Here is a 13,077-nt window from a genome sequence, read left to right as displayed (position 1 = left end):
CAATGCAGTTATATTAACATGCAGATGCTTAAAGGTAGAATAAAGGGGTAACAAAGCAACAATTATGCTCTAAATCAATTTAAGTAGTATTTTACAGGAAAGGAGACAGAAATTATACAGTAAGCAATTTCAAGTACTTACTTTTAATTTTAGGTACAGCATAACAAATTTTTCACTGGTGTGTAATTAACTGGTAATGTTGTGCAATATTTTTCGTATTATGGCGTGAGTTAAACGTGCCTTTTTAATTTGTATTTTTTCACATCATTATTTAATCTGATGGATTTTCCATTCATCAGTTGTCATTTTACACTCAGGCTGTTTTGTACATTACTTACAGTATAGTTATTCTCTTCTTTCCTGTAAAATACCCAGTTAAGCGAAGTAAAGTCACTGCATGATATGACCCACGCCCCGAAAAGAGCTGTATATTTATGATGTCAGATAAAATCCACTTATAGCATAATTATTTCCTGACTTGTAACCACCCCCCACCCCCCATTCTAGTATACATACTTTTAAACATGTAAATATAGAATAAATATAGAAACATGTTATTTCAAATAAAATTAAAATCAAATCAAATAAAAAATGTAATTATGCATTAAGTTGCAGGCCTTCCACAGCATGTCTTTATCCTGTCTTCCTTCTCTCACACCAACCGGTCGCAGCAGATGGCCCCGCCCCTCCCTGAGCCTGGTTCTGCCGGAGGTTTCTTCCTGTTAAAAGGAAGTTTTTCCTTCCCACTGTCGCCAAAGTGCTTGCTCATAGGGGGTCATATGATTGTTGGGTTTTTCTCTGTATCTATTATTGTAGGGTCTACCTTACAATATAAAGCGCCCTGAAGCTACTACTGTTGTGATTTGGCGCTGCATAAATAAAATTGAATTGAATTGAAATCATCACCAAAAGTACTTATTGATAAAAAAAATATATATTTAAAACATTTCTATGATCCAGTGGCGACAGCCTCTATCAGTAATATTTAATGTAGGAGCGATGCCACACCATGCAAACCCTGTATACATGCCTGTGGTTTGCCATACTTGACTCCAGAGGAGGAGCTTGTTGGTACATGAAGGTATCTGCGTTTATGTTAATGCTGGACCTGCCTAACACAAACACCCCCGTTCCCCCTTTCTTGCTTGAGGTAGAAACATCAAGCAGCTGATTATAGTTTAATTTTAAAATGCAAACATGAAAAGGTTCAAATTCCCCAAAAATGTTAAATTGGTGTAATGTCCAGAGAAGCAACATGAAGTGTGTCACTTCTTCATCACCTGACCTCACTGTAAAGAGGTCAAAGATCAGGTTCGACGGTGGAAACAGGATTCACTGCTTGGATTGAGTCTAGGTCCTCTGGTTGAACCCGCCAGCTTACTCTGCCCACAGCCCCCGTCACCCCCAGCTCCAAAGCTATTATAGCCCACATATAGTACATACCATATGCCATAAATCAAAAACAGGCCAATGCTCAGACTTCCCATTTGGTATTGTGACATGAATCCTACACGGCTTGCTTTGCAGCTCCGCCCACCTTCACTCTACCACCGAGCCTTTTTTCTCTCCTCCCAATTCAGACCTTTGTATTAAAGACTGATGGGAAGATGCAAAGGAAGCTGTGGTGGCACCATTAACACATTCCTCTACTCAAAGTCTAAAAATAAAATTTACACTCATAAACGCCTGTGTAATAACCCTCCCACCCCCCACTCGCCCCCAACCCACCCTCACTCCCACCCCAAGAGACACAGGGAGAAGAACTGTGGTGAAACGCTGGTGATTTATTAATCGGAAATGAGGTGTGTGTGTGTTCATGTTGCTGTCTTGAGAGCCCCCCCTCTCCCCGCTCTGTCCCAGATGAAGCCCTCCACCAACCTCAGGCTCCAGCCAGCCTGCCACCACAGACCACACATGTGTCCCATCTGCCACACATACACACAATCTCATACTGATAGTTGGTAATGTGAGCACTCTGTTGTGTTTGGACAACAAGAAGGTCTCTAAAACTGTAACAACCAACCCCGGGATACACATGAAAAATGAACGCGGTGCTGCTGTCTGAAGCAAATGTTCACATACCAGTGATGTGTGTGTGTGTGCGCTTTGTACTGGACTGTATGTGCGGTGCCATGCTAGTGGCTCTGTGTGAGCGTGTCTATGAAGTGTGCAGGTGCTGTAAGAGTGTGTTTGTAACTTCAGCAGGCATCACATTTCTTCATGACTGACACAGCCCCAGCGTTTGCTCTACAGCTCTCACTCACATGGCTCGAGCAGTTAAGTGCATCCCACAGCTAATTTGGCAGAGTCTGCCCTTATAAATAATTACTTTATTGTTTTTGCTAAATTGATTTCTACTGCAAGTGAGGAGGTGTTTATGTGTGTGCGTGTATGACCGCTCACTGTGGCCGAGACCCCAGGAGTGGTGGACTAGAATCAGAAGTTACAACTGCTGCGCCCTTCCTCCACTCATTGTGTCTCGCTTTAGCCCAGCGGTGCTTATTGCCAAACCCCCAAAACAAATCGCTCCTGTTTTCTGTCTTTTTTTTAAGCTCTCGTCAAAGCGGGGTCACTTCATAGAATCTGTCAAATGCCACAAGTCTGGTAAATGTTTGAAAAATATATACAAAAGTATTTTTTTGAAGAAAACGTCATAAATGCTCCAGAGTTGTCAAAATTAAGATCATGTGATGAAGTCATTATGTTTTAAATTTGCAGTTATTATTGCAATCTTTTGAGAGTGAAAAAAGATTTTTGAATATTCCATAGATTATATAACAAGCGTAGCTACTCATTTCTTTCTCCAGTCCTTGTACTGAAACCTCAGTGTTAATGTTCTTTGGAAAGAAGTGATCATAATGTGACGCAGCTTCCAAAAAAGGAGGTCAAAGTTCATCTTCAGCATCTTCATTATTTTGTACTTTTTTATGTTTTCTAAAATTTCCAGACGTGTAGATTAACTGTTTATTTTCTATCACTTTTAAACTTGAGTTTGTCAAACTCTGTCTGTACTTTGATTATTGTGGTTCATTAACAATGCAAATAGATAAATAGTCACTTGTAGGACAAAGGCTGACATGCGCTTCAGACAAAGCCTCAATTTTTAATCCAGGTTTTCACTTAAATCTTTCAAAGACTCAAGTTTGCTACACTGGCTCTGCTGTAATTATGACAAATACAACAGTGAACACTTCTGTGTGAAATCCTCCAAACAATACTAAACTGTAAGATTTCAGGCCAGCAAAGCTGCAAGAACTGAAATCTTCCCACATAAGCTCTGGGGCAGGGGTGTCAAACATAAGGCCTGGGGGCCAAAATCGGCCAGACAAAGACTTCAATCTGGCCTGTTGGATTACTATGAGAACTGTAAAGGACAACATAAATCTTAGACTTTTAACTGGATTTTCACAGTTTTTACAGCTTTTCCTGCTGATGGCATTTCATACCACACAAAATTATTAAATTATTTCTGTAATAATATTTGTTTCTGTAATGATAATATTTATATAATAATACAATTAAAGCCCAAAGAGTTGTGACAGATTTCTTTTCTACAGCAAGCATGTCTTTATCATGTAGACATCTTATATCTCATTGATTAAACGTGTGGTTACATTTGTGTACACTGACTGTGGCCCACGATGTAAAATGAGTTTGACGTTCTGACTGTTCTGGGATAAAACCGTAGTGCTTGAAACAACTATTTTTAGCTGTCTTTGCACACAGAGCTATGCAGGGAAACATATGCATACTCTGATTGTTGAAAGAACTGAAAGCTTTTTGGGGGTGAAATGATTGATAAACTCATTACCATATTATGAAAGATATCAGGCACATTCTTAAATCACTTATTTTACTAGTAGGACAAATTGTTTTGCCAAAAAAATTGTGAAAATATGAGCATTAGATAAGAAAAACACAGGGCCCATTCCTGGGTTGTCACTGTGATTTAGTACTGCAGAGCCATTAAAACCGAGGGTCTCGAGGTGATGTAGGTATGTGGTGTTTAAAACAATAGTGATCTAAATGGGGACACTAGACAAATACAAACTGACTTATGGGTCAAGTCTGGAAAGCAGTGGACTGTACGCTGTCTTTAATGAAACATCAATCTTCATTGGACCCTCCCTGCTTGATAAACGCCCTCCATTTTTCTAAACTCCACACCCTCATTTTGTAACACAAGTTTTCAGCAAAAAAAAAAAAATCTCCAAACCCAACCCAATGCCAAAACAGCCTCAATGACATCACCAGGCATTATTTTTCCTAGAGCTGGGAAAGTTCCCTCCAGAGCCGTTACACAACTGCTTTCACCAGCTGAGCAGTGCTGATGATGAGTAAACTGATCTCAGTGTGTGAAACAATAGATTCTCTGGACCGTAAAAAGCAATGGTACCCATTCCTTCATTTGGCAAAGCTCGGGTGTAGACAATAAAATAGCAGCATTTCCTTTAGCTGCCTCAGTTTTAAGCGACAGCTAAATTACTTAGCATGCTGGCTCACTGTTACGACTTACTGGAAATAAAACAGAACCACCTTTGACATAATTTCCTATTATAGGAAGTCAAAATGTGTCCTGTCCGAGTTGTGTAAGCTTTTATTTTTCTGACTGCCATTGGACAGTGCGTGCTGCTGTTTACTGACACCAACTGTTGTGATCAGCTCTCACAGAGTTCCACAAAATTAAACAGCAGGAAAAAACTGCCAAGAGATAAAAAAGTACTCTACAAATAAAGCGTAGGTCTATAGTCGACTCTATTTGCTTGCTTTTACTCTGTTTCGCTTAATGTCATTTAATGTCTGCTGAAAAATAACACGAGTTTTGAAGCAAAGTCTAGCATCTGAATGTCTAAAATCTTACTGAGCTTCCATAACAATTTAAGGCAATAAAAATTAATATGAAGTGATTCCATTATGTTGTTTTGCTTTTGGTTAATGTAGGGGAGTTATAAGTGTTTCTCCCATTGATAGAATGCAGCTAAAGTTAGATATCTTAAAGGAAACAGTTAAAAGATCTCTGCGCAACTTCCAGAGAAAATACTCTTATTATCAGTTATCACTTAATGATTGTTTTGTCTCTAGCAGATTGCTGAGTTTGACTCCACCAGCTGGCCGGGGTGTTTGCCTGTTCTCCCCATGTTTGCGTGGGTTCTCTCCGGGTACTCCGGGTCCACAGACCTGCAGTTAGAGATGTTAGGTTAACTGGTGATTCTAAATTGCCTGTAGGTGTGAATGCGAATGGTTGTCTGTCTCTCTGTGGTAGCCCAGCATCAGGCTGGCAACCTGTCCAGGGTGTACCCTGTGTCTCGCTGGGATCAGCTCCAGCCCCCCCGCAACCCTGATAAGTGGAGGAAAATGGATAGATGGATTAGTGGTTAGTTAGAGAACGTTTGTAGAACAGTTTGTGTCATCTAACTGTGGGGGACCGCAGCCATCTGTTAGCGACAAAAACAAACATCAGAAATTTTTTGGTGCAGCACCCACTCTGCCACTGATTTCACCCGGCAACAGCTAGCGGCCTCTGGCACCCACTCACCAACATGTCAGGGAATATACTTTTTTCCCCCAGTAAGCAGAGGGTGCTGAGGTCGTCAGGTGATCAGTTTCCAGGCCTGTATGGCCTGTACCATTATGGAGAAAATCAATAGCATTTGTCATACACAAGTCAGATTACACAGGTTTACTTTGTTATACAAGTTAGCATCATGGATCATGGATTTGACGAGGTAGCCAGCTAGCATTTCCACTCAGATGTGATTCTATTACCATTAATGTTAACAAGCAGAAGCTACCTAGGTAGCCCACTAGTAAGCGGCACAGCTGTTCCATCATGGTGATGGTTAATTTATAACATTAGCAGATAAAGTAATTTTATAACAACAGTTTTCATGACTAAACTAGTTTCACAAATCATGTTACAATCTTTCAAACACTGTCAATAAAAACTGCTTAATAAAAGAAAAAAACACAACCAAACACACATTCATGCAGCATTGAAAAATATGAAAATAATTGTACGATAAATGATAAAGCAGCATTTTTCAGTTTCATTTTGTTTAGTCTTTATTCATTTCACTTCCAGACAACATATCTGCCTCGCTCTTTTCCTCCTGGTTTGTGTCCCAGTCTTCAGTGCATCCCGGTGGCCTCACTCACTGTTGCAGGGTGGAGTTTGGGCTTTTTGGCAAACCACAATTAAGTTAATTGTTTAATTGCAGATAAATGGAATGAATACCACACACACAGTTTGAATGAAAAAAAGATGCGACAATGCAAGTGCGTGCATGTGAATACACAACATGACCCCAGCGCTCAGTGACATTACGTGTATACAGTTTTTCATCAAAGAAACATTATTATACCAAAAAAAAGTAATGTGCAGTGACTCATCTACTCCATTAGTCCAGATCCAGTCTCCATGAATCGCAACCACACACACTTCTTTAAATGCAAGAGTGAAAGAGACAGACAGAGACAGAGATGGAGGGAAAAGGGGGAAAATAAAAAACACACTGATTAACAGGAAAGGTGAAGTCATGCAAAAAACCAACAGAAAAGTGATTTTTCCTTCATTACATATTTATCTCTGTGTTAATGCCGTCTCTTGTGGTCACCCCCCCACCCGCAACCAAACACACACACACGCATAGACAACAAAACACACGCAGACAGAGAGCGAGAGTTAGAGGTCCTGCAGGACCAGAGCTCATTAAGGGGAAGATGAATATTTCATGTTCTATAATTCTTTCATAGTTCTGCGTCGTAATTTGCCTTGATTTACGTTTAAAAGAAAACTTTTTCATTTCACTGCAGTGCACTCACGGCGCTGCCAGAAGAGCGAGAGAAAGACAGAGAGAGGGAGGGGAGAAGTGAGAAGGAAAGAGAGAGAGGGGGGGATGTTTTTCAGGAATATTGAATCATGCCACAAGAAGAGCTGGTCTGGCGCTGGGCTCCAGTGCTTGTGGTTTTGGGAGAGCAGGGCTGTATTGTGTTGCTCTGAAGTGACATGTAGTCCTTTCCAACGTTTAATGGTGAGAAGTAGGCAAGCTGGACTGCATGGGAAGGAGGACTGAAGGTAAAACGGGCCAAATAAACTGTAAACTTTTAAAGAATAATTTTAGCATAAGCGAGATCACGTCTGATATGTTATGTTTGGTGAATATTTCTGTAAATTTGCTAAAAATGTACAGTGACTCATTCGAAAATGGCACAGCGACTCCAGTGCTCTATGACCCGAGTAAAGGCTTCTCTGGTGACTTTATACTCTCACTTGTGAATTTCAAGTCTTTTTTAAATACTGTATCATGTTCAACATGTCAATTATGTTCCCCATTAGAAAAACAGGAAGGATAAACCAGTGCGTGTTACTGAGCATGCAGTATACGCTGGTTTCTCGGTCAGATCATAAAACACAATTTTTTAATAGTCTGTATTCAGAGTGATGCTACAGTGGTCGTGTAAACAGATAAATTTGCTAAATGTTGCACTCCTCGGTACCACTGAATGCATGCATCTTAGCTTTTTGGTTTCTTTTCATGTACTTTTTCATATGTTACATACACTGAATAGTAGCCAAGTTGATATTTACAACATCAGACTTCTGGATGTCACAGGGGGTGTTTTCAGGATGCTGTATCAACACGTCATGTTCTCCACTGGAGACCATGTTCCTATGTTTCTGTTTCTTACATGTATGAACTGCTGCTGTTGTTTTCTTTGAGCCTGTGACCACCACAGTCTTTTCCTGACCTTAACACAGTAAAGCAAGTCCTCATTTAGTTATGACCATGATCTTTCCCTGCCCTTAGACATGTGGGTTTTAAACCCAAACCATGATCTTTCCCAAACTGTAACCCAGTACTTTTGGTCCCAAAACTTAACCAGATCATTACCAGAGAGGTGGCTGCCTTATGAATCACTATCGTGAACTTCATATGGCAGTGAAAAATGATGGGTAGTTGGGCAATGAAAAGCATTTTAGCAGAACTTCTTTGCCTGTGATCTACAATGATTCCACCTCCCCCAGTTAGTGTAGGTAACTAACCCAAGACTGTAGGTCAGCCCCCTATGACACATGACCACGGCTTGCTGTTTTGATTTTTTTTTTCAGTTTTAGCTTTTAATTACCTTCGCCAAAAATTGGTTTCATGATTTTTTTACTTTCTCACACACCCAGAGATACTGCATTCTGTAATGAGGCCCAACAGTGATTAAAAAAGTGATAAACTGAGAAATAATGGAGCTCAAAAAGCAAAGACACAGAGGGTTAGACTGAAGTTGTAAAAGTGAAAAAATGTGATGGACAATCAAAACAAATCAAATGGAAACCAGTTTTTAGGAAAAATATACAACAAAAAGAGTTTGATCACGATACTGAAATGCCCAAAATTCAACTTGGATCCTAATTTATTATTAATGGTTAATCAAATTTGGTGTGGTACAAACATTTATTTTAGATACTGAAGTAGGGCTTGCCAGAAGTAGTTTGAAAGTGGTGTAGGTAGAGGACACGGGGAGGTGGGAGCAGGGGTTCCTGGCATCTATGAATTCAGGGCTGATTTGGAGTCGTGTTGGGTTGGCAGGGACTCGCTTCATTAGTGTCCTGAAGCATTAGAAGTGAGTACAGACGTGGAAAGGAGGTAGAGACAGAAAAGCTTCAGGTATAAGACAGAATAAGACAAGAGACAAGAAGCATTTGGAGGTGAACTTTGAAGGAGCCCTGTGTGCTCGCCTCTGCTTTCAAACATCTCCGTTACAAAATGAGGGAGTCCAGGCTCCTCTGTCAATGCATGCATGTGCAGCCACTGATCCGAGAGTCCCTGCCGTCAGCTCAAATAAGCATAGAAATGATGAAGGTCTGTGTGGGAGTGTGTTTGGGGTGGTAGGTTTCACAATCCCCTCTATGGTTTACCCTCAATTTAGCTATTAAGTGTCTCAGTATGTTTGTATGGGGGATATTTGTGGCTGTGTGGTCCTCATTAGGACAGGGATAGACTTTTTTTTCTCTCTTTTTGGTCTTTGCCTCTAACTTTGTATTGCTAGTCTGTCGCATTCTTACAGACTTCTATTTTTTTTCTTCAATATCTAAAACCGTCAATTTGAAAAATGGCAAAATAAGAAAAAACCTACAGAATTCCTGTAAATTGCTCCCCCCCCCCCCCCGCAGGAAATAAAGCCCCCGCGAATGAAATAGGAGTAATTTCATGGTCTGGCCTGCCCTCGATATTATTTAAGTAATACCCTGTTATTATTGAAAAGAGGGAGAGAAAAGTGAATGACTATTATCTTTATGTGGGTCCTTTAATTTTAATGCGCCACAGATTTATAGCTGGGCATTCCAGTGGGGAGGCCCCTCCCTGCTCTTAAAGTGAGCAGGCGGGACAGAACCGCAACGCTCTCACAACAGCCACTACCTTCTGACAAACAACCAAAGTCCCCATGTTCCCTCCGAACACTTCATCCGGCCCTCCTCAGTGCTGTCACACAGCCGTCAGGCCCATCCTGACAGCCAGAGGATCCTCTCTGCACAAGCTCCGCTTTTCTACGTATTTCTACTCCAGCTCTCTGTACACATAAATCCTGCTAAACTTTGAGCTCTTTGTGTCATAACCTGGATTACTGAATAATCTGAGTTGATAAAACCCCAGGTACACTTGCACCAGCTGTTTAAGCAGCGGCAGTAGAAGTTTTTTTGTTTTTTTAACTAACTTTGGTTCGTCAGGCTGCATTTGACAGACTGTCTTCATTTTATATGAAAATAAAAATCAACCAGATCAGATTTAAGAACAGATCAATAACCAGCCAGCCAGTCTGGAGGCTTCTCCTGACGAGTAACTATAACAAGGAAAAATTTGTTTTTAGCATGATGTGTATGAAATACTCCTAAAATGAGCCTGTATGATTAAATGAGCACAAAAGCAGTGCTAATGTACTTTGATCTTACAGTGACTAACTCTATATAGAAAAATGTGCTGAAGTATTTTACAGTGAATATGCTTTTTTAAACTCTTTGTTGATCCCTTCATTAAAAGAGAAGTTCTACAAGAGATTTACACAGCCAGCATATATTATATATGAAATATTGATAGAATATTGAATACTTGTTGTAAATGTCTAATAAAGTAAAAGATAACATATGAAGTTTTTCAGTTCCTCGATTCTGGAGCTCTTTTGTTCATAAATGATGATACTAATTCACCATGTTATCAAGTAACAGCAGTTCTGTTGGTGTGTCCTTTTAATAGAGTTTCAGTTACAGTCTAATTAAGTTAATTGTTTTGATTCTCTATCTGCTGTTTTTTTGTACCTTATATGTTTTTCTGTTATGTTTTTGTTCCTTTACTCTCACAAGTTGTCCTCCTTTTGTTTCCTGTCCTCTACTATCAAACTACAACAATAGCTGTTTTTTACTGACCTTATCTAAGCACCAATCCCAAATGATGACTCCTTTGTCCTCATTCCCCCTCTACCCTCTACCCTCTGAGGCTTTGAATGGGCTGGTTAAATAGTGATTGGGTCTCATAAGTTTGTAAATAAGAGACTTCCTGGCAAACAGGTGGTTGGCGTTTTACTAGAGCTAATCTTACACACTTTAGGTCAAAGGTACACAGGATGCATTGGTGTTTGAATGCCAGCCTTGGAGCAGCTTAATAGACCGTGACACTGTGGGCTGTGAAGCACTTTTTCTCACCCTGTGTTCACCTTGCAGCCCTGGCTACTGTGTACTGCAGGTGGAGGGCGGTATACTCGATGATTTATAAGATGTTATGTATCATACGGGGTTTTGTAAACTGAAAATGGCACTTGTCAGGTGCAAAATTGTATTTCTGATCAAATATGAGGCATAAAGCGCAAAAAACCCACGGTCACATAAATACACATACAACACATTTTAAACATTTAGATCAAATAATGTGCACTCTCACTCCTTGCTGCAGTCTTGATCAGGGGTCACTGTGCCCCATTAATCAGCTCTTTTGCCTTTCTCGCCAGGCACTTCACAGGCCACCCCCAGCCCCCATGAAGGAGCATCACCTGTCTCCAATGCGCGAAGAACCACTGTCTGCCTCAGCAAATGAAGAGAGGTCACAGAATATGGGTGGAGGACCTACAGGTGTTGCATCTGGCACTGTTGGCGGTGCTGGAAGCAACAAGAAGCCCCGATCGCGCACCAAGGTACCGATGGTTATCGTGTTTTCCCATTCTGCATTTTGTTATGCAGGTTTGTTCATTTCTTCATCTAGTTTTTGACACTTGGCTGTGTGTATTCTAGATTTCTCTAGAGGCCCTGGGTATCCTGCAGAGCTTCATCCAGGATGTTGGCCTGTATCCGGACCAGGAGGCTATTCATACTTTGTCTGCACAGCTTGACCTCCCCAAACACACCATCATCAAGTTCTTCCAGAACCAGCGATATCACGTCAAGCACCACGGCCGCCTCAAAGACCTGGGCGAGGGTGCTGCTGCCACTGGAGGGGTTGATGTCAGCGAGTACAGGGAAGAGGAGTTGCTTTCGGGCTCAGAGGACCCAGAGTCGAGCGAGGATGGGGCTGAGGAGATCTACCAGCCCACTGAGGGGAACAGTGGGAGCAGCGGGGGGCTGAACCAGCCTCCGACATCCTCCAGCTCCAACTCCAGCCAGTCGTCTTTAGGGCCCAATGCGGCTCAGGAGGAGGGCAAGGACAAGGGGCAAGGCAGGCTCAGTGGACCTCTTGCACCCGGGAGCTCCTCATCCAGTCCTCGAGAGCAGGCTGACTACCAGAGGTAGAGACTGACGAACAGAGAGGACAGAGATAAAGAGAGAAGCACGAGAAACGTATGTTCTGTGATAGGAAGTGAAGAATTACTCATGAAACTATGGAGGGTGGCAGCATAGGAAGGTTAACTTCTACCCAGGCACATTAACCAAGACAGCATTGGGCTGAAACACTGTACATCTGAAATGATCAGACAGACTGTGTACAGTACCAAACACAGATTTGTAGAGTGAAATTACCTCAGTAGAAGAAAACAGGTTATCGGTGTGCTGTGATACGGCAGTAGTTGTATAAATGTGAAAGAATACTCCCCCGAGGAACGTTTAAATGATTCACCCCAGATTTTCATTCGTAGGAAATACTTTTTCTACTCCGACCTCGAAACAATCGCACCAATTTATCCCAATCAGCCAGGAAAGCCACTCCAAGGGTGGGGGATGTTCCACGCTCCTCCTCTTTAAAGACAGAGCACAGTCATATAGAACTTAAATGGTGGGCTGGGTCCTCGACAAAAACGCTGAAATCCTCAGGACACACGCTGATGTTGCTTTTGCCTGCCTGAGATCGCGGGTACACAGCACTCTCTGTGCATCTTCAAGCTTTATTTCATTGTGGCAAAGAGGTGAAGGCAGACACACACACACACACACTTCCTGCCTCTGCCTCACAGTCACACTCCAGAATAGTCCAATCTAGCACCTACTGATCACAAGGACCCTGATATTTAGTGGATGTGCTGTATTCTCGTCCCCCTTCTCCCGTCCATCTGTCTCGCCGCTCAAAGCTGCAAAAGACAAACTGTTTAAAACTGAGTGTGGAGAGGAGCGGTGGACAGTCTGGCAGGAGGACAGCGAAGAGGATGTGGCGTGGAGGGACCCTCACATTCGTGTGCGAGAGGGAAAAAATGTTAGGAGAGACAGAGCAGCAAACAATCAGTCTTTTTCTATGTGGTAGTCCACCCCTTCCACTCTTCCTCTCCATCTTACTCTCTCCCTCCCGCCTCCTCTCCTCTCTCTAATTGGTGCCCACAGTCTTGTGTTTCACCACACCTACCCGCACTTAAACTTCACCAACCCTATTTATTGCTATCTTTATCCATGATTATTATTATCATTATTGTTATTATTGTTGTTATTATGGTTAGAGATGCTGTCATTGCGTGCTATTTTTAGTTTTTATTTCCATGGTTTTAAATATTGGTTTGCAGAACTGGGCGGTTGTTTGGATAACAAGAGACATTAAGAGTGCCCTGCCCTACAAGAAGAGGAAGAAGAGGAGCGGAGAGAGTGAAAGAAAATAAAAGAAGCAGTTACTGAGTGTT

At 41.7% G+C, this 13,077-nt stretch overlaps 1 protein-coding gene across 4 annotated transcripts in view; it reads left to right on the top strand.

Moving 5' to 3' along the window:
- Positions 1-12,669, top strand: part of satb2 (SATB homeobox 2) — a 58,192-nt gene extending 45,523 nt beyond the window's left edge. For 3 of the 4 annotated variants that reach the window (XM_031748922.2, XM_039600204.1, XM_039600205.1), the window contains 2 exons: positions 10,972-11,175; positions 11,273-12,669. In XM_031748922.2, coding sequence (XP_031604782.1) covers positions 10,972-11,175; positions 11,273-11,767 — 699 coding nt within the window. In that variant the 3' untranslated portion in view covers positions 11,768-12,669. The remainder of the gene's footprint in view (positions 1-10,971; positions 11,176-11,272) is intronic. The other variant, XM_031748921.2, reaches the window with a different exon arrangement.
- The last annotated feature ends 408 nt before the right edge of the window (positions 12,670-13,077 follow it).

The sequence above is a fragment of the Oreochromis aureus genome, linkage group 16, assembly GCF_013358895.1.
Source record: "Oreochromis aureus strain Israel breed Guangdong linkage group 16, ZZ_aureus, whole genome shotgun sequence".
Lineage (NCBI taxonomy): Eukaryota > Metazoa > Chordata > Actinopteri > Cichliformes > Cichlidae > Oreochromis > Oreochromis aureus.
The sequence above is the reverse complement of the archived record's forward strand: the minus strand, read 5'-3'. Positions and strand labels throughout refer to the sequence as shown.